The 24,911-nt window shown below is 40.7% G+C and overlaps 1 protein-coding gene across 11 annotated transcripts in view; it reads left to right on the top strand.

The window, feature by feature from the left end:
• CUX1 (cut like homeobox 1) overlaps positions 1 to 24,911 on the top strand; it is a 274,945-nt gene that overhangs the window by 49,232 nt on the left and 200,802 nt on the right. For all 11 annotated transcript variants that reach the window (XM_064523404.1, XM_064523405.1, XM_064523398.1 and 8 more), the window contains exon 2: positions 2,233 to 2,343. In XM_064523404.1, coding sequence (XP_064379474.1) covers positions 2,233 to 2,343 — 111 coding nt within the window. The remainder of the gene's footprint in view (positions 1 to 2,232; positions 2,344 to 24,911) is intronic.

The raw sequence follows: 24,911 nt of genomic DNA, 5'->3' as shown, positions 1-24,911 counted from the left end.
ACTGGGGTGCTGGTATCAATGAAGCAGTCGGGGCAAGGAGGATATTATTCTTCATTTGCCACCCAACTCTTCTGTTCATCGTAGCACAAAATAGGATCTTTGCTTGAATCAGTTCTTTTTCTTTCCTGTCTCTAAACCTGGAAGTAAAGGTCTTTAAACATCTACTTTTCCAGTTTTAAAGCTCATTGCTAGCGCTCCACAGTGTATAGCAAGCATTTGATTCTTTGGTCTACTTAAATTCCCTCTTATTTCATGATTTGTTTTTTCTTTGCTTCGCTTTAAATGTGTGCTTCCTTTTTAAATATAGTTTTCCAAGTTGCCGGCCGTACCAGATTGTTTATATTTTTTAAAAGCCTTCTGCTTAGCCGTTATATTGCTCTTTATAGTACTGCTTAACCACATTGGTTTCTGTTGCTCTTTTTTCTTGCATAAACTTAGCTGGGATGAATTTCAAATGTGGTTTATCCAACTGTTAAGTATTTCCCACTTTTCTGCAATAGATTTCACATATGTTACAGAATTCCAAACCAAGATCTGGTGGACATATTGCCCTATTTTTTTTCCTCAAAGTCAGAAATACTGGGTTTTTTAAGCATTACAGTGGCAATATTTAGGTCACTGGCTCCAGTATGCTGCCTAGCCTAGAATCCATTTGTCATATTTAGCTCATTTCTGAGGATTAAGATAACTATGGTCTATATATTTATTAGAAAAACCTTTGTATATCTCTTAATTTTGTGGTAATAAAGGAGAGGGAGAAAACTGATCCTTTTGAGTTGGAAACTGCAGAAGGGATCGCTCTCTTTTCTTTTTTTTTACCCTCTCCTCCTTTCTCTAGAGGTCCAACTTAGTGTCATGAAACCACATGCACATCCACCCCGGCACGGAAACAGCTGGAAGTTGCAGCATTTACCCATATGAAAACATAACCAACTTCGAAACTAGACTTTTTTCACAGAGTATCTGAAAAGAAGTTCTGGGACCGAAATACCTTTTACCTGCTAGTCCTGCATGTGCTTTTTTTAAAAACGGGTGGAACAGGGGCTTTAGCAGATGTGACAGGGTTTTACTGGGGAGAGGACGGGGGTCTGAGTGCAGGTCTGGGGCGCGCAGGCAGAGTAACGGGGTGAAGGTAGCCCGGGAGAAGACTTGCGATCTGTCTTGCTCTAGCAAGTTGTTGGTCTCACTTTTCAATTTTCTTATCCAAAGCCAGTTTTTTTTAACTTCAAATAAGGGGGGAAACAGAGCCAAATTTTTCTCATTGATCCTTGGTTATAACTTCCACTGATTTGGGGAATGATGTACGTAGTTGAGTGGAGGGTTTAGCTCTTATTGCCTTCCTGTTATGTGGAAATACTGCAGAAAGGGCACAAGCTGGCACTGAAGATTGCATGTTGTTGCTTCATGCTCTGAGAAATGACCCGTTCAATCCATTATGGCGACGTTTGGCAGCACAGCACTGGGTAAGGAGGATACTGGGATAATGCACTGAAGTCGTGCAGGTGGTCAGCTGAGTTTGTGGTTCCACCTAGCAGAAGCTGTTGGAAGCTAATCTGGCATTCATCGGATGGTTAAAAAACATATTTGGGGGGAAGGAAACTGTAAGTGGAGAGATATCTACTAATATTACCTAGAGCGACAGATTCTAATAAGAGGAAAAGATAATTTAGTATTCAAATAGGGAACGATGTAAATGGCAAAAGAGCACTGGAATATCAGTATAGGATTATATACAGTATGTAACTTAAAATTGAGAGTGACTGAAGTATAGCCAGTGTAGGTTGAAGTGTAGAGTGAACCAGTATTTGAGTTGGTCGTGATTTTTCTTTCTCAGAGTAACTCCAAGTAAGAAGCCAGTATCTTCAAAAGGCAGTCAGCTAAAACTAGACCCGGCTCAAATTTGTTAGAGCTCTGTAACCTTCATCGGACTTGGGGATTATGGGAAGGTGTCTTGCACGCCGCTGCTGCCGTCCGTGTTAATGTTGCGGTAAAGCCATGAATGCTTTTGGGAAAAATGGTGATACTTTGGTTTCAAGATGGAATCAAAACGGTTGTACGCTTCATTTAATGGCTTTCAGAAGGTTTGATTTCTGGAAGCTTGGTGCTTTGTACTGCTTTATAATCCAGCCATTTCCATGTTCTCAACAAGATGATGTATGCATAAGCATGTTTTTATTTCTGTGATGAATAGGTCTCTAACTGTAGTTGCTTTTTTTTTTTTTTTCTTGACAGAGAGAGCTCGATGCCACAGCAACAATATTGGCTAACCGGCAAGATGAAAGCGAGCAGTCTAGGAAAAAACTTATCGAGCAAAGTCGCGAGTTCAAGAAAAACACTCCAGAGGTGAGGAGAAAAGCTTTTTCAGTCCTTTGAGTTTCTTGACGTAGTATATGTTACTCGGCCCATTTAAGTTTTTCCGTAATGGTTTGTTTCCATGATTTTCTTGTACAATTGCGAAGTCCACTATCTTAACCACAACTGCTTATCTTTGGCTTCTCTCCTCAGAAAGCTTTTGCATTCTGTAATTAATAAAATATGAGCTGACTATTTTGGAGGAGGTATGAACATTAGACTTCAAAGAAGTTGATCTAAATTTCATAATAATCTAAAACCTGAAGAACTGCAAAGAATTTTTGTTTAGTAATCCAAATGCTCTTACTACTTGCACGTAGGAACTGACATTTCACTGCCTAAATAAATACATCAAGGGCATAACTTCAAAAATGCTAATTTTTCCACCAAAAATCAAATGAAGTTTTCCTGTTGATTCTACTGGTAATGCAACAAGGTCAGTGCTGCGCTCTTTCGAAAACTCCCCTTGGAGGACGTGCATCACGCGCTACCAGGTGGCATGAGCAAGGTGTCAGAACCAATGCCAGTCAAGCTCCGGAAAGGTGAATTTTGCATATAAGAAGCTGATAGTATTTAAAAACTTACATGCTCATGATAGGATATGCAGTACGTGTGCCTCTGCACATGCATGCGTAGTTGCACAGGAAATAAATATGAACTCATTTTATTAACCGTAATGAATGCCCAGCAATGCTTTTTCCTTTTTTGTCTTTTTTTTTCTTTTTTTCTCCCTGATGATTGCCAGCAATCTGTTCATCCAAGAATGTTCTGTGGTTTCCAAAGCTGCTTCCAGATAACCGATACACAAGTATCATTTCCTTCCAAGTATCTTCCTGGGAGAGAAGCAGTAGGCAGCTTCTCTAACCTTTATTGTCGCTTCTCAAGTAGCAGATGCTGCTCTGCTTCCTGTTGGTGCAGCAGGAGAGATGCTGGCGGAAGTGGGATTGTTTAACCGATGCCTGAGGAGGCTCCCCGGGACAGAAGTCAGTTCTGTTGGTTTGAAAAAGAGACAATTTGGGGACTGCACCTGGAAGGAACAGGAACAGCTTTAAAAAAAGGCATAAAGGAAAATGGAGAGCAAATGTAGCAGCTCTAAGAGGGTGAGAAGTTGATTCCCTTGGCAGAAGAAAGCAAACCATGGGGAGGGAGAGAAGCAGAAGAACACAGAGGGTACAAGAAATTGTACAAAACGCAGGAAATAAATAGATTCCTGGGGACACATTTTCAAATTGTTTGTTAGAAACTTAAGTTCATTCTGAAAAACTCAAATAAGTTTTTTCCTCCTTTTCTTCTATAAGGAAAATGATGGGTTCTTCAGAATGCGAATGTAGCTGCCTGCTCCTAGCTGATAGCATATTTACAGATTTGTTTCAGGATGATTTCTTTACTTCATGACAACTTTATTTTTATGGAGTAGAAGGTTACTGGGGAGGGGAAAAAACTGATGCTGTACTTTTAAGTGCACTGTGAGAGGACCTTGGTAAACTCAGTGGGAGTTGATACGCAAAAGAAAATTATATACTCTGTATAGTTCCTTCAGCAGATACAGTAGGAAAACAATATGCAATTTGTTCTCTCCAGTGAATAAGCAAGATAGGGAAGTAAGTGAATGGCCCCCACTGTTAAATCATTTAGTGGTTAGGTTTAAAAAATATTTTTATAAAATACAGTTCTGAAGCTTTCCATACAATATTTTGGAAGAGAATAGAGGTGTTGTATTCATTCGGGGTCTAGGTTCAAAGCAATGGCTCAAAATATCCCTAGCATTTAGGCAAATTTGGATCTGTACTAAATTCTACATCTTGGTCTTGTCCCGAGACCGCTATGAAATCCCATTCGTCTATAAGCGTGCATGGATTTTTGGTATTCTCCCTCTCTCTTTCCTCTCTTTGCTGGGGTGTGCATCCTGCAGCTCTATTTCTAAGCAGCAACACAATCTCATTCCTCTCCTACTTTCTTTGGCAGAATTAAAAAATTAAAATGGAATAAAAAAAATCAGAAGAAAGTATATTAATGGTAATAGTAACCAACAGTAACAGGCTTGAGATGCAGTTGTTGCTCCCAGAGACGTGGAGGAAGTAGCTCAGACATGCAAGATCTGATAGGGCCACCCTCTCCTGGCTAAGGTGATGGGTGCGGTAGAAGTGGGTGTGAATAAAACTGACGTACCAACAGAGTAAGTGGGACAGCGTCAAACTCTACTTGCTGGGAAACGTCACTAGTATTCCTCTTTACACAAAAGCTAAAGACTGTGCACCTCTGTGTGTGTCTCCAGCTATTTTCTGCCCTCCTAAATAGAAAAAGAAGTCTGCGAATAATTCTTGAAGCTTAGACCACTTGGGAGGACAGGAGAAAATTAGAAGGCAGGACTATAACTACTTGACCAGTTTTTTTTCCAAAACTGCAAATTTGTCTGAAAACCTATCCAATATGGTGAAAATGTCCTTGAGGTGGACACGTAGCACCTTTTCCAAACTGATCCATTTATGATGGTAGAACTTCAAACATACTCTTGTTAATAATGAAAAATATGTTCTGTGATAGAAAACGAGCGTGCATGCAGAATCATGCTGTAGGTGAAGAAATAACCCAGTACACGGTTTAAGGTAAATCTCCAAGCAGAAGGAGCATCTTTCTAGGCATAACAAATACGGGCAGAATTGTTAAATGTAATGATACGTTTCAGAATTCTGCGTCCTATCTTGTTTCTGGTTTTGTATGCCTCGCTGTCGGGGCGGGAGTGGTTTAGTCTGCTAGGGCATCTCTTTCCCTCAGCTGTGTTGCCTCCCCGTAAATCAGGAGACAAGTGTCAATTGCCCTAAGTTTCTTATCCGTTGTTCTTGGGGATGTCCTTGGACTTTCCCTGATGTCTGCTATAAGCAACCTGGTGTTTAGGAGAAAAAGAGTCTGAAAAACTACCGATGAAATTGAGGATATTTATGCTTCTGTTTCTGAAGACCAATTTAAAAAGATGTGACAGATCTATTTGGGTCATTTCTGCTTTCTTTGCAAATTGTCAAATTGCTGGAAAAGATACAGTAATATTTTCATGGTTATGTGGATGACTGTGGGGTTTGATACTTAAATATTAGAATACTATTTCTGATTTGGCATACTGAGAGACAAATCCTGGAAGAAATACCTTGTAGGTGGGGAATTTGGGGAACCGAGAATTAGGTATTGGTTTTAAATGCAGGAACTTTTAAAGATTTCTGAATTCCTGTTACTGCACAAATACTTTTACCCCCTCATAGCTTTTAGGAGGTCATATCAGACCTGCTTCCTAGAAATGTGTTTGGGGTATTTTCCGTCTCAATTTGTTTTATCATCATTTTGTTTACCAGCTACAGAGGAAGGCCAATAGCTAGCCGTGAGATCACTTGAAACATCAATTTTATTTACCTTGCTATTTGGAAGACATCTCAAAACATTTCATGTTCATTGCCACCCTGCATGACACTGTTCTCTTATAGTCATAATTCCTGATTTATTGTGAGTAATTGCAGAATATTGTAGGGAATGAGATTAATGCAGCCTTCTCTCCAGTATGATACTTTTTCTGTATTTTTACTTTGAAATTCTGCATCTTGTTCATGATGGCCTGATATGCTGATTCTGGTGGGAGCAAACAAAAAGTGTTTGAGTGATCATCTTTGAGGGTGTGTTTTTTTCATTTTTAGTCCCTAAATAATTCTGGTTGCACAGATTAATAATTTTTGGCAAAAGCAAAGATACTTCCTAATGCTGATAATTTTCCTTTGGTTGCTACATGAATTTCTAGTTGAGTAACTACTTTGGCTTACCTCTTTCTGTTTTAAGCGTTGAGGAGGTGGTTATCTGCTGCTTCAGTCAGTGTGTACGTTTAAGCTAATTCACAGCAATAGTGAAAAATACCAAAAAAATCAAATAACCGAGTAAGCTGAGACTTTGCAAATAAGTGCTAATTGTTAAATGCTCTGGGGATGGGAGATGATAATATCTAACCCAGTTTAACCTATCAGTCTCCATTGCTCTCCTTCCGTCTCTCTATCTTCAAATGTCTGGAGGAGAAAATAAGCTTTACGTGTCTGAAAGACTAGTAGTGATTTTCAGATTTTCCTTGTGGTTTCTGTTGGATGCTGTATTCTTAACTACCAAGCCGAAATCATTATGTGACAAGGCACATTTGATTTTTTTTGATTTCCACAACTAAGTGTAGGGCGGTGAGGACAACAGCGCTTTACAGATACAAAATTTTTCTTTTAGTTCTTTGAATAAAAGATTATTTTTCACTTGCTGAAGTAGGTCTTACAGCTATCGGATTTGTGGTGACCAGATCTGGGTATTGGCACGTATGGTAACGAAATGTGGGGGAACAATTTGGAAGTGGAGTAGGCGATTCCTTTCCAGCGTTAGGCTTGGAAAACGGTAGACTCGGGAGTCTTGGAGGACTGGATAAGGATGAACAACGTTCTGCATCAGCCTTTGCAAGACGAGATCATGAAGATTAGCTGACACTATTTACTCGGTTACACTTCATTTGGAGAAATTAAAATCAGAAAATTATTTTTTACTTGTTCACAGCATCTTGTAAACACCTGAAAAACAGTTTAGCCTGTTTTTTATTCAGATTGTAACTGAAAACAGTTTTAGCGTTGATGATTTAGCCACGTGAAGTAGAGAGTTGCTGAACTATGTTCCTTTACGTGCGCAGCCTTTGGAGAGGCTAGCCTTGTTTGCCCGAGTTTCTGCTTCGAAGTTTGAAGTTTATGTATTTATTATTATACGTTATTGTGTATTATAAGTTTCTACATTGAGTAAGCTGCTGGAGTAAGCTTTTGGCTGTTTAGGGGTTATTATCAGGCTTACCAGATACACGGGTGGTTAAACTGAGTGCAAGGAGAAAGATGAGCCTGAGAGGTCTGGGCCGGCTGGTTTGGGGAAATAAAACAAGATATGAGTTCTCTAATGGAAGCGGGTGAGCGCTGTGCATCGGCCAGGCCCGGCATGCCGCGTAAAGCCCCTCCGGGGGCTGGGCGCTTCCCCGGCACGCTCCCTGCTTTGGTCGCTGGCTCTTCTGAGCGGACGTTGAACCGCCGGCTCCTCACTGCTGCCTTCTTCTGTTTCCAGGTTGCAAACGTGCTCTTATCAGGGAGATTTAGGAAGTCAAGATTACCTTTAAATGCTAAAATTGACGTGCGTACTTTGTAAAGGTGATTCCAGATTGGGTCGGAGTTCTGGAAGGACACGGGAGCCTTTTAAACGTGGGCGGCGTTGGTACGTTCTCCAAGGAAGTAGCTTCAAAACGCTCCGGAAAATGGGATATTAGAAGGTGCCAGAAAGCAAAATAAATGCACCTACGGATAGGGTGTCTTAACGCTAACCGATTGCAGTGGCTCCTGCTGACCCCAAACGCTTGTGTAGATAAATACAAGCGCTGGGCTGTGACACCGCCGCTGCCCCGTGCTCCGGGCTGGCCCCGGCGCCGAGGAGAGGCAAAATGGGCTTGTATCGTCTTCTGCTGCAAAAGTAGTAGTTCTGTTCCTGAGATTACATATTGGAGTGATATATTCTTTAGTTTCATGCTGCTTTTTCAAAAGCAACATTGAAGTTAAGGTCGTAACTTAGGGAAGGAAATGAAGAGCTATTAGGTGAAGGCTCCATTTTTTTTAAATATAAAATTTGTAATTCTTGCTCTCCAGCATATCTGGATCATTCTATTGAATTGCCTAATCTCTACAGCAAAAGATAATCAACTTAAGTTTTTTAAACAAAATTGAATATTAAATCAATTAGGTGAATTAGTTATTGGAATAAGCAGAGGATCTTCTAGTTGTTGGGTGGCGAATTGTAGCTGATTCCTGACAAGGCTCCACAGTCAGCTCTGGTCTGGTCTGTGCAGCAAAGTGAAAATAACAGTGTGCTGGAAAAAACTACCGAAAATGCACGGTCTGGGTTTGGAAATAGTGGATGCTCTGGTTTCTGTGTGCGTAGGGGTGACTATTGATTTGCTGCCATCTAGAGCTGGGTTGTTCGGCTCCTTTTCTTCTTCGTTTCCCCAACGTGCCTGAGAACACGCCGCGGCGCGCGGATGGGCTCGGGTGGGCTTTCCTCGCCCCCCCCGGCAGCGCCTGGCTTGGGGTTTTTTTTTGTTTTTAATTTGGGTCCTGAATATAGATGAAGTTAATCATGTTGTGTAAAAGTTAGCTTGTAGACAGCGAATGTCTCGGTCCAGGGCATGGAGTAAAAAAGCATGTTTCTGTGTCTTTCTGGACTTTATTACTTAAAGTATCAAAGGAAAAAGATGAGGGCAAGAGATGCTGCTTAAGTTCTCCCTTTTTTCTCTCTCCCTTTCTTCTCTCTTGCCGTGACTTTGAAAAGGAGAGTTTATGAGCTTTTGGTAAGAAGAAATGAATTTGCAGATAAGTAGTTTGTTCAAAAAGAGACTTTTTTTGTTAATTTTCCGTGCCTCAAATGTGATTTTCAGTATTTTTTAAATTCTATTATTAAATTGTTTTGTATTTTCAAGGTTCTTTATATAATTAAAACCATAATTCTTTATATATTTAAATGTAGGCTGTTAAAAACATAAGATACTTTCTGTATTGCTTTAAAACATAACCATTTCCTTCTATAAAAATCAAAATTAGGACTTATCTTGCAGGTTTGATACCTCTCCTTTAGCATAATGGTATTTAGCTGCCATGTCCTCCATTTAATTTTTTTTATCAGATATTACTGTTTTCTGAAGAGGTTCTGTTTGCAATATAGATGATGTTTATGATCATCTGTACTCCATGTGCTTGTTTTTACAAAAGCTAAATGGCAAAGTATGTTACCATTCTGTAACTTTTTGCAGTAAACTAGTGTACTGTAGCTCCACATGTTAAAATGTCATTTAAAAACTAGTCCTATGGAGTCACTCAGTTTCTATCTAACCTTATCCTGGAGGTCCATTATTCAATGGTTCTTAATAATTTTGTTGTCATTACTTAATATGTGCTTGACTCCGGTATATACTAATTGTTAATGGGAAAAACGTCAGTGTTTCTGACATGCCTTTTCCATATAATGATCTCTTGCTGTCTCTTCACTTTATTGGAAGTGAGGGGACAATAAAAGAATTGTAATTCACAGTTGTATTTTTCGGGGATTCTCGTAAAAGCGACCTCCATTTTTCTGCACGTTGACTATTCTCACCACTATAATTGCTAGACGTTATTAAAAGAAAAAAAATAGTCTTTGTCACCCATGGCAAGCTGAACCAGAGTCCCTGGCAGATGGTATTTCCCCTGCTGTTTGCTGTGCACACATTACTTAATGCCAGCAGTGAGTCTTGCTGCAGCTCAGTATTTTGGAGAACAGCATATCCAAGCCAGAAATAAATATTTTTAGCACGTGTAAGTCCTTATTGGTTATCTTTTGTCTGTCATGCATACCTGCAAAATTTTCAGTGTGTTACACTTGGCTTGAAAAAGGATTGTTGCAGTATAGTTGTGAGTATTTTTTCCCTTCGTAAGCCCTGGGTCAGTTTGTTCATTGAACCGTTGTCCCGGGTTCGGTGAATCCGCTACATCTTCAGCACTGGTTTCTTGTCCAAAAGCAGGCGGTTTCACTTTTTGCAGGATGGAGAAGATGGCAGCAAAGGTCCTAGCGAGGCAGCTCGGGCAGGTCGCTGCAGAGTTGTTGTGAGGTAGCAGGACTTTGAGAAGATGCTTGTGCAGAATACACATTTTCTTTTTGGAGATCAGTGATGTGCGGGGTTTCCAGCAGAGCTGGGCGCCGGAGCAACAGCGTTTGCGGAGCTCTGAGGTCTGGCAGAGTATTCCCATTATCTGCAGAAGTGAGGAGCACAGATAGTCACGTTACCAGGCAGAAAAGTTTCGCTTGGAACGTATTTTCCTGAAGCCGTGTGATATAGGATACTTTGAGTTACTGTCTCTGTCTCCATTTTCTTCTCTAAAAACATTCATAAATCCATTTTCTACAATATGTGCCCTTCCAAAACCTCTCTTTAAAACTGAAAGTACCTGTGTTATTTTATTGAAGAGTTGAAAAATATTGAAGAAGGAGGTACCCTGATGTAATTGAACATGTTAGAGTGGGTCCAGAAATTAATTGCTCTGAAGTCACTTGGTCGTGGTCATTTATATTGGTTCTGTTTAAGCATTTTTCTGCTTAAACATGCTTGACAGGTGAAGAATGCATTTTTCTTCTAGCAACATCAGTTGCAGGTATTAGATTTCAGTAATGTCAAGAGTGCTGTATTTTCCATTACAGTAAAGGGGAATAGTGGATTTTTTTTTGGCATTACTGTGGCTTACAAAGGAGCACCCTTGTAAGCAGGTATTTACAGATTACTCTCTTATTAGACATTCAGTGCAACTACGAATTTCTGCTATCATTAATAAATGATACGTTAATGAATGAAACCATTTAAGACAATTTTTTTTTTCTTGCCTTGTACTTGCCGTTGCTTGGACTGTCTCGGAGTGACCCATTTGGAGCGTGGCCAGGAGGAGCGAGTGGGGTAGGGGAGGCTGGGGAGGGTGGGTTTAGGAGGAGTACGTTTGCAAGGTCAGAGCTTGGAGGCGAAGGAAAAAACCCTCCATCTTACAGGACATTTGTCATCTTCCCTCGCGAAGAATGGTTGTAGTTTAAAGAAATGTGCATTAAGAAGAGTAACGTGATTAAATGAGTGCATCACCAACTGTCTTTGTCACTTTTAAGGGAAAATGTTTGGATTCACTTAGTTGAAATAGCTGAGATTTTTCTCAGTGCTGCGCCGATGATTAACAGCCATTCTTATGCCCTGCGTTATGCTATTTATAAAGGTAAGTGTAAGACTGGGAATGTATATATAGATGACACAAAAATAAGGCTGAGAACTCTTAAAGCAAGTCTGAAGTTCAGTTCCTAAATTTGCTGGGAGCCATTTAAATAGGCGGTTGACATTTTTCAAGATCCACCGTACAAAAATAACAGGCAAGCACGACGCCTGTCCTTCCTCCCTCGGTGTATTTACAAGAAGCAGAAATGATTAAACCTCTTCAATTAGTACTTTTCCTTTTTACTTTGTGAGCAAATATGCTGTAAATCTCCTCCAGTTCATCCACCGGGCCACCTCAAAGTCGTTCAGGTGTAATTAAAGGAACATGTTCTCATTGCAATTATTATGTTGTCATGAATAACTCCTTTAATAACAGTCGCTGGCTACAGGAGATTCTTCTCATTGTTCTGCCAGTGGATAAGTGAAAAGTTGGATCTGCTTGAAATGAGAGCAGGAGCGATTAATACGCTCAGGGAAAATGCTCACAAACAACATGCCTAGGTTACAGATTATAGTTGTAAGCTTTTCTATTAAAAAAAAGAGGGATAAACTTTCTGCAGGATTGCTCTCTTATGGTCAATTTTGGGTGAAATGTTGGGGCAAAAGTTTAGGAGGGAGAAACATTTGTAATACGCTGTTAAAATGATTTTGCTTCCACAAATTTTGAGTGTGTTCTGTGCACTTACCATCGACAAAAAAAAAAAAAAAAAAGCAGCTTCCTGGTAACCGTTTTTAAGTAAATTAAGTGACATCTGAGAATTAGAGCAGTTGAGAGTAATTTTTATTTTAGAATTCTTTTTGCATTAACACATCTGCAGTGTTGATGAATATATGGAAAAATAAAATTGTGCTTCTATCCTGCCGTGTCTCCAATGCAACAATAAATCAACTTTTTTTTCCTTTTAAAATGTCTGGCCTTGTAATTTATGTTTGCATAACCCATTACTAAATTCATAGTAGGTGTTTTAGTTGGCAGGCACAATTCCAGGGATTCAGTGAACCTATTTTAATACTGAGCTTTTGTTACTGTTCATAATTATGTGTAGAAATATGTATTTTTTCTTAATTATAAAAACTAGCTTGTTTCAGTTTTGGAGCTCGTCTTAGTTCCTAAACAGAAATTGTGTGTTAAATCTGTGGAAGAATTAGCATGTTTTAGACTTGAAAAAGAAATGGTTATACCAGGGTTTTTTCCATTTAGAAGAAAAAGTATTCAAGAAGTACCAAAAAAGTAAAGTTGTGATGTATCCCTGTTGCTATTGTTAATTTTTTTGAAGATTCTTTTATAGTCATGTTATAAATATTTAGGCCAGCATCAAGACAGTATGCAAATAAAAGAAGTTTTATTAATAACCATTATCTGGACTATGTTAATAAATATGTATGACTCATAAGAATAAACCCACCCAATAAATATAAAAGCCATACAAAACCCTTTACATTTTTAATGGACTTGCAGATGGAATAATTTAATGCAACTGTAGTAAGTGAGATTCCAACTCCTCTAGCTCTATTTCTCATCTACTTGAAAGCTTTCATGTGAAATACATTGCTACCATTCATGCTTCCACCTTGTCTGTGTTTAAAAACCATAAAGTTGTGGTTTCACAATTTTTGAAGCACTAATACTTATTTATGGCTGTATTTCTGCTTGTTTATAACTGCGGAGGTGGTTATTTATGTATTGAATATATAGTGAGTTTTTTTTTTTTTTTTTGGAAAGTTATTCTTGGAAGCTGTAACGCTATACCAATATTTAGCAGTTAAGATAGGGCTGAGACTTTAGGAGGGTGCTACTGCTTGCGGCTTGGAAGAGTGCGTGTAAATCAGATGTTCCTACATATCCTAGCACACTGAATTGAGAGTTAATTAAATGCTCGTGTGTTGGTATTCTTGTATGCTTACCTTAATGCAGGAGTTGCAGGCGTACAGCAGGCCTAACTTGGGGGATCTAACTACTTCACTGATTATAACTCTTAATCTTAAAACTGTTAAGAACGAGCATGAGCATATGCACTTCTAATTAAAATTGGTTTTGAATAATTTCTTGTGATTCTCTGAAGTACAGTGAGCAATGAAACTATCACCTGAGTGCTTCAGCTCGTTTGCAAAGAGAAACAAAAAAAATCCAGTTGTTTAAACTGACTAATGTAGATAGATCATCATCACATCTTTGTGAAAACATCTCTTTTTCCCAAATATTTTGAGTTTGCTTCCTACTGGATAAATAATGGTGCTTTAAAGTATTATACAGCTTATGGCTGATTCCTCAGCATCCTGCGCAGCAGAAATGGTAACTGTTCAGGTATGTGTCCTGTGATTACGTAGTTTGTCTGAATGCAGAGGGGAAAAACCACCCTTGTAACGAGCAGGGTGTCGCTGCAGACATTCCCGTGCGTAGAGCGAACGCTGATAAATGAACTGTTTGGAGAGGAGAGAGACTTGTGCATGTTCTGGAGTTTTAAAAGCTCCTTTGAAACTAAAACGCTTTTAGTTAATGAAAGATTGTGCTGGGAATGCTCTTTAAAAATGCCTCCATGCGTTAAGGCTTCTCAGCCGTGTTTGTCAGAAGCGATTTGAGCGCCGAGGAGCTGAACTCCCGTGCACTTTCGGTGCACTTTAGGGCATGTCTCTACCTGCAGCGTGACTTTGCTAAGTCTGCTGCTCTGACCGTGGTCTCAGACGTGGTTTAGCGCGTTCCCTTTGCTGTCGTGAGTATACAGCTTCCTTCCCAGCTAGCTCGTTGAGCACGACGCCGGGGACCGAGCTGCATCCCAGGCTTTACGTGACAGTCTCGAAAGGCTTGATCAGACAAGTTAACCTGTCGCTGATTTTACCCCCTTTGCCTCCAGCACCTGCTGGTGCACAGCTGAAGAACTTGAGCAGGGCAAATAATCGCCAGGTTTGTGGTGAACATGAGCAGCTAGAGGTGGGCTGGGGATGGCGATCCTTTGCCCTGCATCGCCAGCAGGAGCCAGGTTCGTTTATCGAACAGTACCAGAGGTCACAGCAGAGCCCTCCAGAGCAGCGCGTGCCGTGACTGTGTTGAAACGCTCTCCCGCGCTCAGCGTGGCACTGCCCGAGCTCCCTCTGGCCAGCCGTGCCGGAGGATTTAGATCAGATTTGCACATCCTTCTGGCACTTTGTAGCAGTCAAAACCCTGGAACAGAGTTTTGCTTCTTGGCAGAAGGCAGTCAGAGTCAGCGCAGGGCTCAGCGCCTGGGCGTGGGCAAAGCCTTAGTGGCTTTCATATTACCAGTATACAGGCAGAAACATTCCTAGCTGGAAAGGAAGAGTTAACAGCAAAGTTAAGCCTGTCTCTTTTGACAGGATTGCTCTCACTGCTGTCCTGCTCCATTCATCATATCGTGCCCCTCCATGGGGACATCTCATATGACAGAGCAGGGGGCTCCCGCGCCTGCCAGCCGGCTCTGCGGGGACCCAACCGCAGGTTCGGGTGGGGAGACACCTTGTACGTGGTGATGGGACCCGTAATACTATCGCTCACGTGAACGCTGAAACTCGGTTTAAAGTCCAGAGTTGAACGTGGATAACAGCATGCTGCAGCCATGCAGCAAATCCCTTCCAGGCTGGGATATAATTTTAAAATGCTCTGCTTTATTGCAAACATATTACTGCTTACGCTGCGCTTAGTTCATCCATGCAGTTAAAGCAAGGGCAGCAATAAAGGAAATGAAGTGATGCTTTGTTAGGAAAGGGAAGACATTTTTAGTCAGAAAAAATCAGGTAACTGGTTGAAGTAGCTCTTTAATTAATGCTTGATAAAGCAATAAGCCTGTTTAAAAGTGTGCTTTCAGTTACAAGGAAAGGAATATATTAAGCTCACCTGTTGAGAGGATTATCTCTGCTAAACACACGTTTTATGTGAGCCCAAAATAGATCCTTTAAAAATTAACACTAAAATAGGTTTGCAGACGATAGCGAGATTTCCTCCAGACCTGTTTTGTGGTGTGCTCATCTACTTTTTCAGGAATTTTAAGCATTGGAGGAATGAAGTAAAAGCTACTGCTTGTCTTTGAAATGGATGCCTCTTTGATAAGTCTCTGATCTCTGTTTCTGGAGTTGTAGCAGCAGATTCAAACACTGATTGTAAAATTGGGAGACTAAAATGTAGCCACGACTGCTTCAAACACTCTGTCTCTCTGTCAGATTCAATGCACAGGACATTGCCAGGAGTTAAAACGATGCGAAATTAAAGTAGCCTACTAAATTTACCTGCCATGGAGAATCCACAAAAGAGCTGCCACTTCTAATCCTCAAATTCGTTTCAAATTATTATTTTTTCAAATTGGACTCCCTGATCTCTTCAGCTCAAGCTGTTGTACAGATTTGAAAAGCTGTCTCTTCTTGTCAGATCACTGGTTTAATAATAATAATATCTTACATTTATATAGTCCTTTTCATCCTGCAGGTTCCTAAAGTGCTTTACAAGCTCTCTATATACAAAATCGTACAGCCAGCTTGGGTGGCTGGTGCTAGTCACACGGCGGAGTGGCTGGCAGCTTGTTGCAGTCCCCGTCCTCGCTCAGATGAAAGGCTCGGGGAAGTGCCAGCTGCGGGACCGATCCCCGGGCTCTTCCTGGGGGATCACGCCTGCCTCTCTCCACTTGGGGCACGTGAACCGTCAGAGAGATGTTGTGCCCCGTCCAGAAGTGAGGGCATGGTCAAGAAAAAGCATCACTGCTGCTGTCCTGCAACCCCCCTGCTATATTTGTTCTGTGATTTTTTTCACTGTACTTCCTAATCTGAAAAATACCCTCAGCCTCACTTTGGAGCTTTGGGGAGCAAGAGGAGTGACTTCCCATGACTCCTTTCAGAAATGTCCATGGCAAAATTGCAGGTAACTTGAATATAAAGAAGTTACGCTCATTTAAAAAAAAAATCCCAAACCCAGATATTCTTACTAGTCTGGTTATGATGGAGACTGCCTGGACCAGCTAGTTCAAACCTGTCAATAAATGCAGTATAGTGGGTTTTTTGAATCTTTGGAAGTTGGGGATGATCATGCAGAATAAATTTCTTTCAGATTAGTTCTGACTCTTGAGGTAATCATTTCTGGGAGCAAAGCGCTATTGAAGTGGGATGTTTACTGCTCATTAGTGGAAGAGGAGCAAATGAATTGAGCCACTCTGCATGGGTTTCTGAAGGAAGAAAGGGCAAGAATATGTTCCCAGAGGGTTAGAAATTATTAATACCATGAGACCGTGATTGATCTAGCTTATTTTCTCTTGTGTTAGCACTTAATGTTATGTTTTTGTTCAGCTTGAAGTTTGCCTCTTCCAAGATTGCTGATGCTGAAGGGCAACTACAGACAACGAGGATTCTTTGTTCGGAAACTTGGAGCCGCTGACTGCCAACCCAGTGTTTGAAGAAAATGCGGCTCTTATGTGTCCCTCTGCAATTTGGATCATGCCTGACCTCATACCTGTTTTTTAACTTATCCTGAGTTTTGTGTACTAGATACCATTGGAGATACTTACTGAGTCCAAATCCACACTGGATAATCTTGCCTTCTTCCTTACCTGCCTTTCGAGGGCAGGAGGGAAGCTAAAGAGGAAGGCTCCTCTTCTGCTTGAAGGGAAGGAGTTTTACTTCAATAGTTCTTGCAAGTCAGCAAGAGGGAGAGGCAGAGGCCACACCTGGTCTCAGAAGCCTTAAAAATGAAGAAAAACAAACCAAAGAAAAAAAGTTTACATCCATGGCCAGTAATTACTGATGGACTTATTCTGGCCCTGACTGTAAATTACTGATATCCTACTTCTATCTGATAATGAAGCTTAATCAGAATCAGTTTTACTGTTTTGAGGCTATAGGGAGCCTTCTAATTTCATGTCTGCATGTTTTGTCTAGTCACTGTACTGGAAATCTTTGCAGTAGCACAGGCGCTGTAGGGAGACGCGTGGGGTAGAAGATGACACGTTAGCCCTGCTGCGGGTCAGAACCCCTTCAGGTGCTTACCAAAGTGACACACACAACGTCTGTGCGTGGTTTTCCTGAGAGGTTGTGCCAGGACGGTGTTCAGATCTAGTGTGAGAAGACCCTGGCGTGGAACAGTAGGTTGGTGGTGACATCTCAGAACAGCAGCGATACACGGTGTATTCTTTGCACGTAGGGGTGAACAGGATTCATACATTTTTCAGGCTGGTTACTACTGGATCTTACTCTCTTAGCCTAGTCTGCAGGTTTCTTAAAGGGATTACATTCCCAAGCCTGGGATTTAAAGCTAGGTTTAATGGGTTTGATGGGCCTCTGTAGCAGTCTTCCATAGAAGCCTGCCTGTCTAAATAGCGCTTTAGCAGCAATTCCCTCTGCTCGGAAGCTTAGCAAGCTCACTGCTTTGAGGGCTTCTTCCCCACTGGATGGTGGCACATAAAGACGAGCTCTACTGAACAGTAACGTTCCTCACCAAAAAATGAGGATCTTTAGACTTAAAGTTGCAGTTCATTAGTGTTAGAGCTGGCTTTGCTGTCAGCAGCGAAGCAGCGTGAAGGGTTCGGCGGCTGAGCCGGGCGCCGCTGGGCGCTCAGCTGGCATCTCTAGGGTCTCTTTACCCTGAAGTTCCTCACCACTCTTTTTGGGGGAGGATACGTCTCGCTGATCTCCCCAGAGTGATTAATTGACCAAAAAAACCTCCTCAAGATACTTAGCGAAGAAAGTCTCCTATGAATTCTTACTGCTTGCTTAAATTTCTCTTGCATTGCTTTGCCTGTGGGCTAGCGCAGAGGAGCTCAGATGCTGCGTGCGCGCGCGTGTGTGTGTATATGTGTGTGTGTACACACAGAAGAGGAGTTCCTCTGTGTGTGTGTGTGTGTGTGTACACACACAGAAAAGGAGTTCCTCTTACAGACAGAACCGGTAACTGCGTCTTAGTGCAAGAGTGTACAGTATCCCTCCGCTGGACATGGCTTTCCAATAAATTCTGTGTCATCAGTGGTGCTAGCACGTTTTCAGATGTGTGAATGTATCTAAAGACAAGTCTCAGCAAATAGCTTCTAATAAGCAGTTTTTTATATGAGCTATAACTGGGTAAAGTAGATCTGTTTTGACTGTACGTTGTATAGGGCATTTGACTTGTAAAACCTGTTGCTGCTCCAGAAGTATCTATTGCTGTACTGTTTTCCAAATCAGGGTAACTTTAGAGCGAAGAAAAAGAAATTTCTGCATTCCTTTTCTGATAAAAGGGGAAGGAGATGCAGCATGGTTTTTGCATGTGCACTTTTGAAATACCTGAAGTATTTTGGGGAGATGGGTTAGTTGGCAAAGTGCTTGTTGTCAAACTGCTTTTTAGAAGCAAAGTAGGTTTTGGTGGATATCAGTGTTTTGTTACCTTTCACTTATCTGATGTACGTTCATTTTTGTAACCTTAAGTAAGGGATTGTCTTCTCACAGATGTAGAATTAAAAGCTTGGGTAACTTTTTCAAAAGTTCTCGTTATTAATATTGAGTATTATGTTTTGTGACGCATTCAGTCTCTTTTTTTGAATGTAGCGTATGGCAAAGTAGGCTATTACATTTGGTATCTGCATGCTTCAGAATACAGTTAGGAGAAAAAAATCACTATTTAAAGGGGTTCAGGGACATTATCTTTGTATTTTATGGACTTAAATTCTAAAAAATGTATATTTTAGAAATACCTCCTTTTTAAATGCACAGCTACTTGATGCCTATACGTATGTCCCATATGACATTGAGGGGAGGGAAACATGGAAAATATAAACTAAAACTTTTAACGCTCAGAAATTTATTATTCTGATTAATAGTTTTTGTATTATTTGTGTTTTTCATTTCATTTTCTATGGAAGTGAGAGAGGCTGTGTTTTTTTCCTTGTCAATACAGGTAAACGTTAAGTACTTCGCTACGGCCTCATCTGCAGCATTTAAGAGCACTTAAGCGCTAATAGCATCTCTGCGTTTCTTTCCCCCTTTAGTGAGCATGACGATTTGAAGGAAGAGAAAATGACTCACAGGTCCTGACTTGTAGCTGCCAAATAGGATAGTCTAGAATTGAAACTCTGGCGTTAGTTGCATGCCCCTTTCATAAGTATTTGTTTTTTACCTTGCAGGTTTTATTTAATAAAAAAAAAAAAGTGGAATGCAATCAGGTGCAAGTGATGTTATAAGAAATCTTATTGCCAAATCTGTACTGTTGAGAAATAAAACATTTTTATTGAAACTAATAATTTAATTTTACCAATGTACGGACTTCTTGCTTGCAGAGGAGGAAAATTGGCAATTAGTATTCCAATAATCCAGTCTTGGGGATAGATTTATCTGTTGTGGGATACATTATAAAACCTACTGTGTTCCAGGATTTGCTATTTTTCAATCTGATCTTTTAAATTTGTGCCAGGAATTAGAATTTAACACTGGAATTGATTAAAATCCGGAACATTCAACAGCTGTATTTGTTGACTATAGGAGATAATAAAGGATAACTAGTAAACAAATATGTTGTGCTTGAAACGTCCTAGGTTTCAATTCAATTATTTAAGACCCTTGGACACACTAGTATTGAAATGTCTATTAATAAAACTTGCACGTATTCTGTTGTGTTGACAGTATTTAAAGCTAAAAGATTGGCTTCTAAATGTCAGTGAATCATCACCGTTTCTAAAAGGTAAATAATTATATTTGTGGCAACTGCGTTTCTCCCCATCGTTTCTTTTTTCTTCTTTTCCTCTTTCTAATTGAGGAACAAATCCTGTGCCTGTTACATGTTTTTTATGCAATGATATGCAAACAGAAGTGGTGCTGACAGCAGAATGATATTTGCTTGATAAAAGATTGAGCAAAAAAACCTTGATGTTTCATCTTCAATAAATTCAGCTTGTAAGTTTAACATTCTTGAGCCACAGTAAGAGAAAGGTATTTAAATCTATGAAAAGGATCTGTTTCTGAGAATTGTAGTGACTTTTATTAGATAAAAAGGAAATATTAACCTTTCTATCAGTGGGTGGATGGAAAAAAGATGCTTAGTGGATAAAAATCATGACATTTATCTTTTTAAAAACAGGGTCTTGCAGGTTGGGATCTTTGGTTGGAGGCCTTCCAAAGCAGGATGACTAAGTAAGAAAAGACAACTCCCAAAGCTGCTGGGTGGAGTTCCTAGACTGGTACCAGCAAATTCCCAGAAAGGAAAACAATTGCTTCTTAATTGGAATTTTCTAATCCAAAGATTATTCCCTTATCAATTCTCTAAAAATATACTTATCTTAAATAGCTTCCCAGAATTCTCACGGAGGGAAGTTGTTTTAATAGGGATATATATCTTCTGCTCGTGCAGTGATGGTAGATGTGCCATAGGGTGCTTCTGAACGTTGGTTTAGTATTAAAGAGCAGAAAGAGAGATGGGAGGTGAAACGAGCAGAAAGTTAAAGTGGGTACAGTGTAGTACTGAATCTTGACCTATAATTAAAAAACCCTATTGGGCAAGGTCAAAGTGGAATCTAAAACTTTCCTTTTAAAATAACTTTTAGGAGAAAAGCATATACATTTCTAATTTAATATTTACTTTCTTGTATTGCTGGACTGGGCTGAGTTATAAAGTTGTATTTTTGTGATGTATTTGGATAGCAAAGCATACATTTTTCAGTATAAGTAACTTGATTTTTCTGGATAGTTCTTTGTAGAGTGTTATAGATTCCTCTGAAGTTATATGCAGATGCCAGGTTTTTATAGATGACGTGACACAATGAGTTTGTATGAAGGCGGAGTAGCAATATATGTTACTCTGATATTTGTAAAACATTTTTTCAGATGGCATAGTTTGGCAGAAATCTGCATCCTTGCTGTCACTAAATGTTCATGCTTTTAAAATATCATCTGCACTGTTTTCTGTTGTGTTTCTCATGCATGTGTTAATTAGCAAGTAGTTCATGGTAGGTTGGTGAGAGCTGTAAAAGCCAGAGATTGTTCCCTATTCAAAATCAGTGCTTTGAAAGCAAAATTCCAGGAACTGGTAATTTTTAGAACTTGGAAAGGTAGTGTTTGTTGTTTTGGCAAATTAGTCATCTTTAAACTACATTTTTGTTGACTACTGCAAGCTTAGTACTTTCATTCAGGTTCTAGATGCATTGTGGTTTCCCATATTTAAAGCCATAAATATGTGTACTGAATTTGTGAGCACCTGGAGCAGGGTAAAGTAACTTACTTTTCTGCTGTTTACCAAAAATATTAGGTGTAGAAATCTTTTTAAATGCGAAAAATGTCTTAAGGATTACTTTGAGGAAACTTCCTAGTTGCATAAGTTTGGGCTTTCATTACAAAAGATTTGCTGTTGTGGTGTTTGCTTTGTGATAACTGCTAAGAAGTTTTTGCATTAAAACTAGATGCTGAGTCTTAGCCACTTACCAATTCCGGAATCATGTTTTGTTTCAAATCCATCCTTGGTGATGGTAGTAAAATGCTTTCAACCATACTCTTTGGCACCTTCTTTTGGAGGAAGAAATCACTGAATCTGTATCAGGAAGGTCTGTTTGGGCTTTCAGTACAGATTCTTCTCACGGGACTACTTAACACTTTGTGAGCACTGCGTGTTTATTCTGGCCCTTAGCTTGGACCTGCCAATGTAGGAAACCCGGCCAGAGGCTGCAAGAATTCCTCCCAGAAAAAACTTCCTTCTCAGCTGTAAAAGAGAAATGTTTACCAGGAGCTGCAGCTTAGCAGCGTGCGTATCGAACAGGGAGAAACGAGATGGCAGGAAAATCGATAGCGAGCCGAGCTGACAGAAGAGTTTGCATCCAGGACACGCTGGTGACAAGGGATACAAGGATTGACAGCAGCATCCTTTTGTGCTGCTTTACATGTATTCTCTGCATTACTGTAATATTAGAATTATCATAAACGAAAATGTTGTGCGTTTAGCTTTGGCATCCGGCACTTAGGAAACGGGTAGTAGCTTTTAATCCAGCTCTTGTTAATATGCCTTTTGTTTCACTCCTTTTGCTGCTTAGGAGCAGAAAGTGTCAAACCCCAGTTTTTAAGTAGCTGTCTAGGAATAGCGCTGTAATTGAGAAGATATACTGGAAATGCCTGTAGGATAAAGTTTCATTTTTATTTCCTAACCATCAAGATATCTCTTAGTGGTAATTACCCTTAACCTAAAAAAGATTGGAGCTAGGTACGTTATTGATCAAGTCATAGAGCTGAATGCCAAATAAAACACTGAGATCTTGAGAGGCAGAGGTTTCACATACAAGAAAGTGTAATTTTCCGTAGATTTCAAGACTGGATAATACCTTCTCTCTCAGGTGTCACATGAGAAAGATTGAGGAGCATCCCAAGTATCAAACGAAAGCGAATGATCCGCTTTTCAGGACGGAAGTGGACGCTTCCTGCCGGGCTGTGTGACCTGCGCAGACGTGGCTCTCCCTCTCGCCCTCCATGTCCCCAGCCTGTATCTTTTGGCGTTGGGACTATGACTGGTGAGGGTAGCATCTTCATGACTCTCCTATGGGTTCGTCTGTTCGTTCTTACCAGAGATTTAGATGCCAAGGGTTTGTTTGGGGCACTTTTTGGCAAGATTGATGGTGGTTTTTTTCTTTCCATAGAGGCAGTTAAAGTTTTAGCATTATTTTTGTCAGGTTGATAGTCTGAGTAATTTGGTAGCCATATTTGTCCAAGATGCTAGTTTACAGAGTTCATTGCTGAGGCTTGTGCTTTTTCTGGTTGATTCTCTTAGGTCCATATAAAATTGCGAAGCAGAAAAGCACGGTACAGGAAAAACTGGGAAAACAAACCTCTGCCTAGAGCGTCCCTGTTGGCTTAAGCAGGTTGAACTGCAGGGCTGCTAGAGGAGATGGGCTCCTCCAGCCCTGCCCACGGACTCGTCACCTTGCTTGTGATTAGTTTTTACATTGATTTGATTTGCTTTCCCATGGTGCTTCAAAGTGATTTATTGACCTAAAGACAGCCAAATTGATCAATAATCTTCATGTGGGATTACTTGCCCGTGCTCATGTAACACATTTCTCAAGACTCGGATCTTGCAGGATATTTTATTTCCAATAAAATTTTAACAAAATAGTAGTGTCGCCGTGCTGAGATGATTTTTCGCCTTGCGGCACGGGCATAGTTTGGTCGCTTTTCCTCTGAGGAGACTGCGTTGCAAAAACCGGGCAACCTCACAGCTTCTCCTTTCCCCTAATTTGACCTCAACTAAAGAAAGTTGCCTCAAGTTCTCGCTTTTCTCATCGACTCAGGTGAGCAGGTCCAAACAGGACTCCTCGGTTTCACCGACTGCCTTGTTCTGGGTTAGCTCCATCTTATCGTGTGGAAGCCTGTTGTTGGCCTGGAAGTTGGAAGTGCAGTATTCCCCAGCACAGGCATTTGGAAATGTTTTTCATAAAAGAAATGTCTCGAAGAGCCAGTTGATCAAACCAGACTTTTCAGAGGAAGGTGTTTTGATAATGCTTTGACGGGGAAGGGTTGCTCACAGACCCCCAATGACGGAGGAGCTGCTCTGCGAGGAGGTCTGGGGTGATCGCCAGCACGCTTGCCTGACGCGGGGGAGACCGAGGCCAGCTTCCCTTTTGCTCGAGTGATAGATATGGTGGAATTGAGCAAGAGCCGCCCATGCCCTGCGCGAGCGGGTTAGCGCCGAGGGACAGGACTCGTCGCTGCTGCGAGAGCTTTCCCCTTCCCCTGCGAGACGCGTGCAGGAGAGGCCGGCTGTCTCGCTCGGAGGGGCTGGCTTTCAGGCGAAGGGCTTGTTCCCGTGAACGTTAATGTGTTGTGAAGACCTTTTCCAAAAGAGAGTCTGATCTTGAAAACACAAGACTTGTGATGAGAGCAGTCGCCGGGGGTTCGTGAGGGTGACACAGGCACTCCAGCAGTAGTTTCCTCCTCTCCTTCCTACGCTATTTTGGAGGGCCGAGGAGAGGGCTTGTTCCCTTCATTCAGCTTTTTTTTTCTTGTGGGAAGGGAGAACTGCCGCATGCTTCCGATGGCCTCACTGCACGCAGTAGCGTTTTGCAGCGAATGCTGGATATATAAAATGATCCATAACGGTTCCCCATCCCTTCTTGTCCCCAGTAAAGACCCCAGAGCTACTTGCTCGAGGAGCTCGGATCCCAGGCTTTGCGTGGAGCAGATGCCCTGCGCACGGCATCTTTGAATCAAAGAGCAGGAGCAAAGATGAAGAAATTCCAGAGCAATTAACTTGTGCAATATTTAAATTATTTTTAATCATAGTTTTACCTCAAATTATAATTTAAGATATATCATGTGATCACCACTGACACACAATGAAGATGGAAAGGGCATGTTCTTTCTTCTGAACGTTCTCCATATAATAATCAGCTAATAACTCTCTGTCTGCTTTAATTCAGAAGTTCCCCTTGCTCAGTTTTGAAGTTGGCAGGCTGCTTTTTAATTCTTCTGTTCTAATTTGTTGTAACATGTATGAGATACATGTGTTAATTTGAGTAAATACAGTGAAGTTAATCAAAAGAAATGATTACAGAAGGAACCCGAGAGGGTAGCTAGTTATCGCTCATAAAGGAGTGGCGTATTTCTGCCAAATTTAATTAAATATACTAGTACTTAAAGTCAAAGGTTAGCGATAAGTAGCTTGTTGAATTTTGGATACGAGTGACTTTTTTTTAATGGATGAAATGCTGAACCTTTGGTCCAACAGATTCTTCTTTTGTTTCCTTGTAAAAGCCTAGCAGGTTGGTGGTTCTTGATGTCCTATTGCAGCTTTGAAGTCTGAATTTCCAGATGGATTTTC

The sequence above is a fragment of the Dromaius novaehollandiae genome, chromosome 19 (assembly GCF_036370855.1).
Source record: "Dromaius novaehollandiae isolate bDroNov1 chromosome 19, bDroNov1.hap1, whole genome shotgun sequence".
Classification (NCBI taxonomy): Eukaryota; Metazoa; Chordata; class Aves; order Casuariiformes; family Dromaiidae; genus Dromaius; species Dromaius novaehollandiae.
Note: the sequence above shows the minus strand (reverse complement) of the source record. Positions and strands in the feature narration are given on the sequence as shown.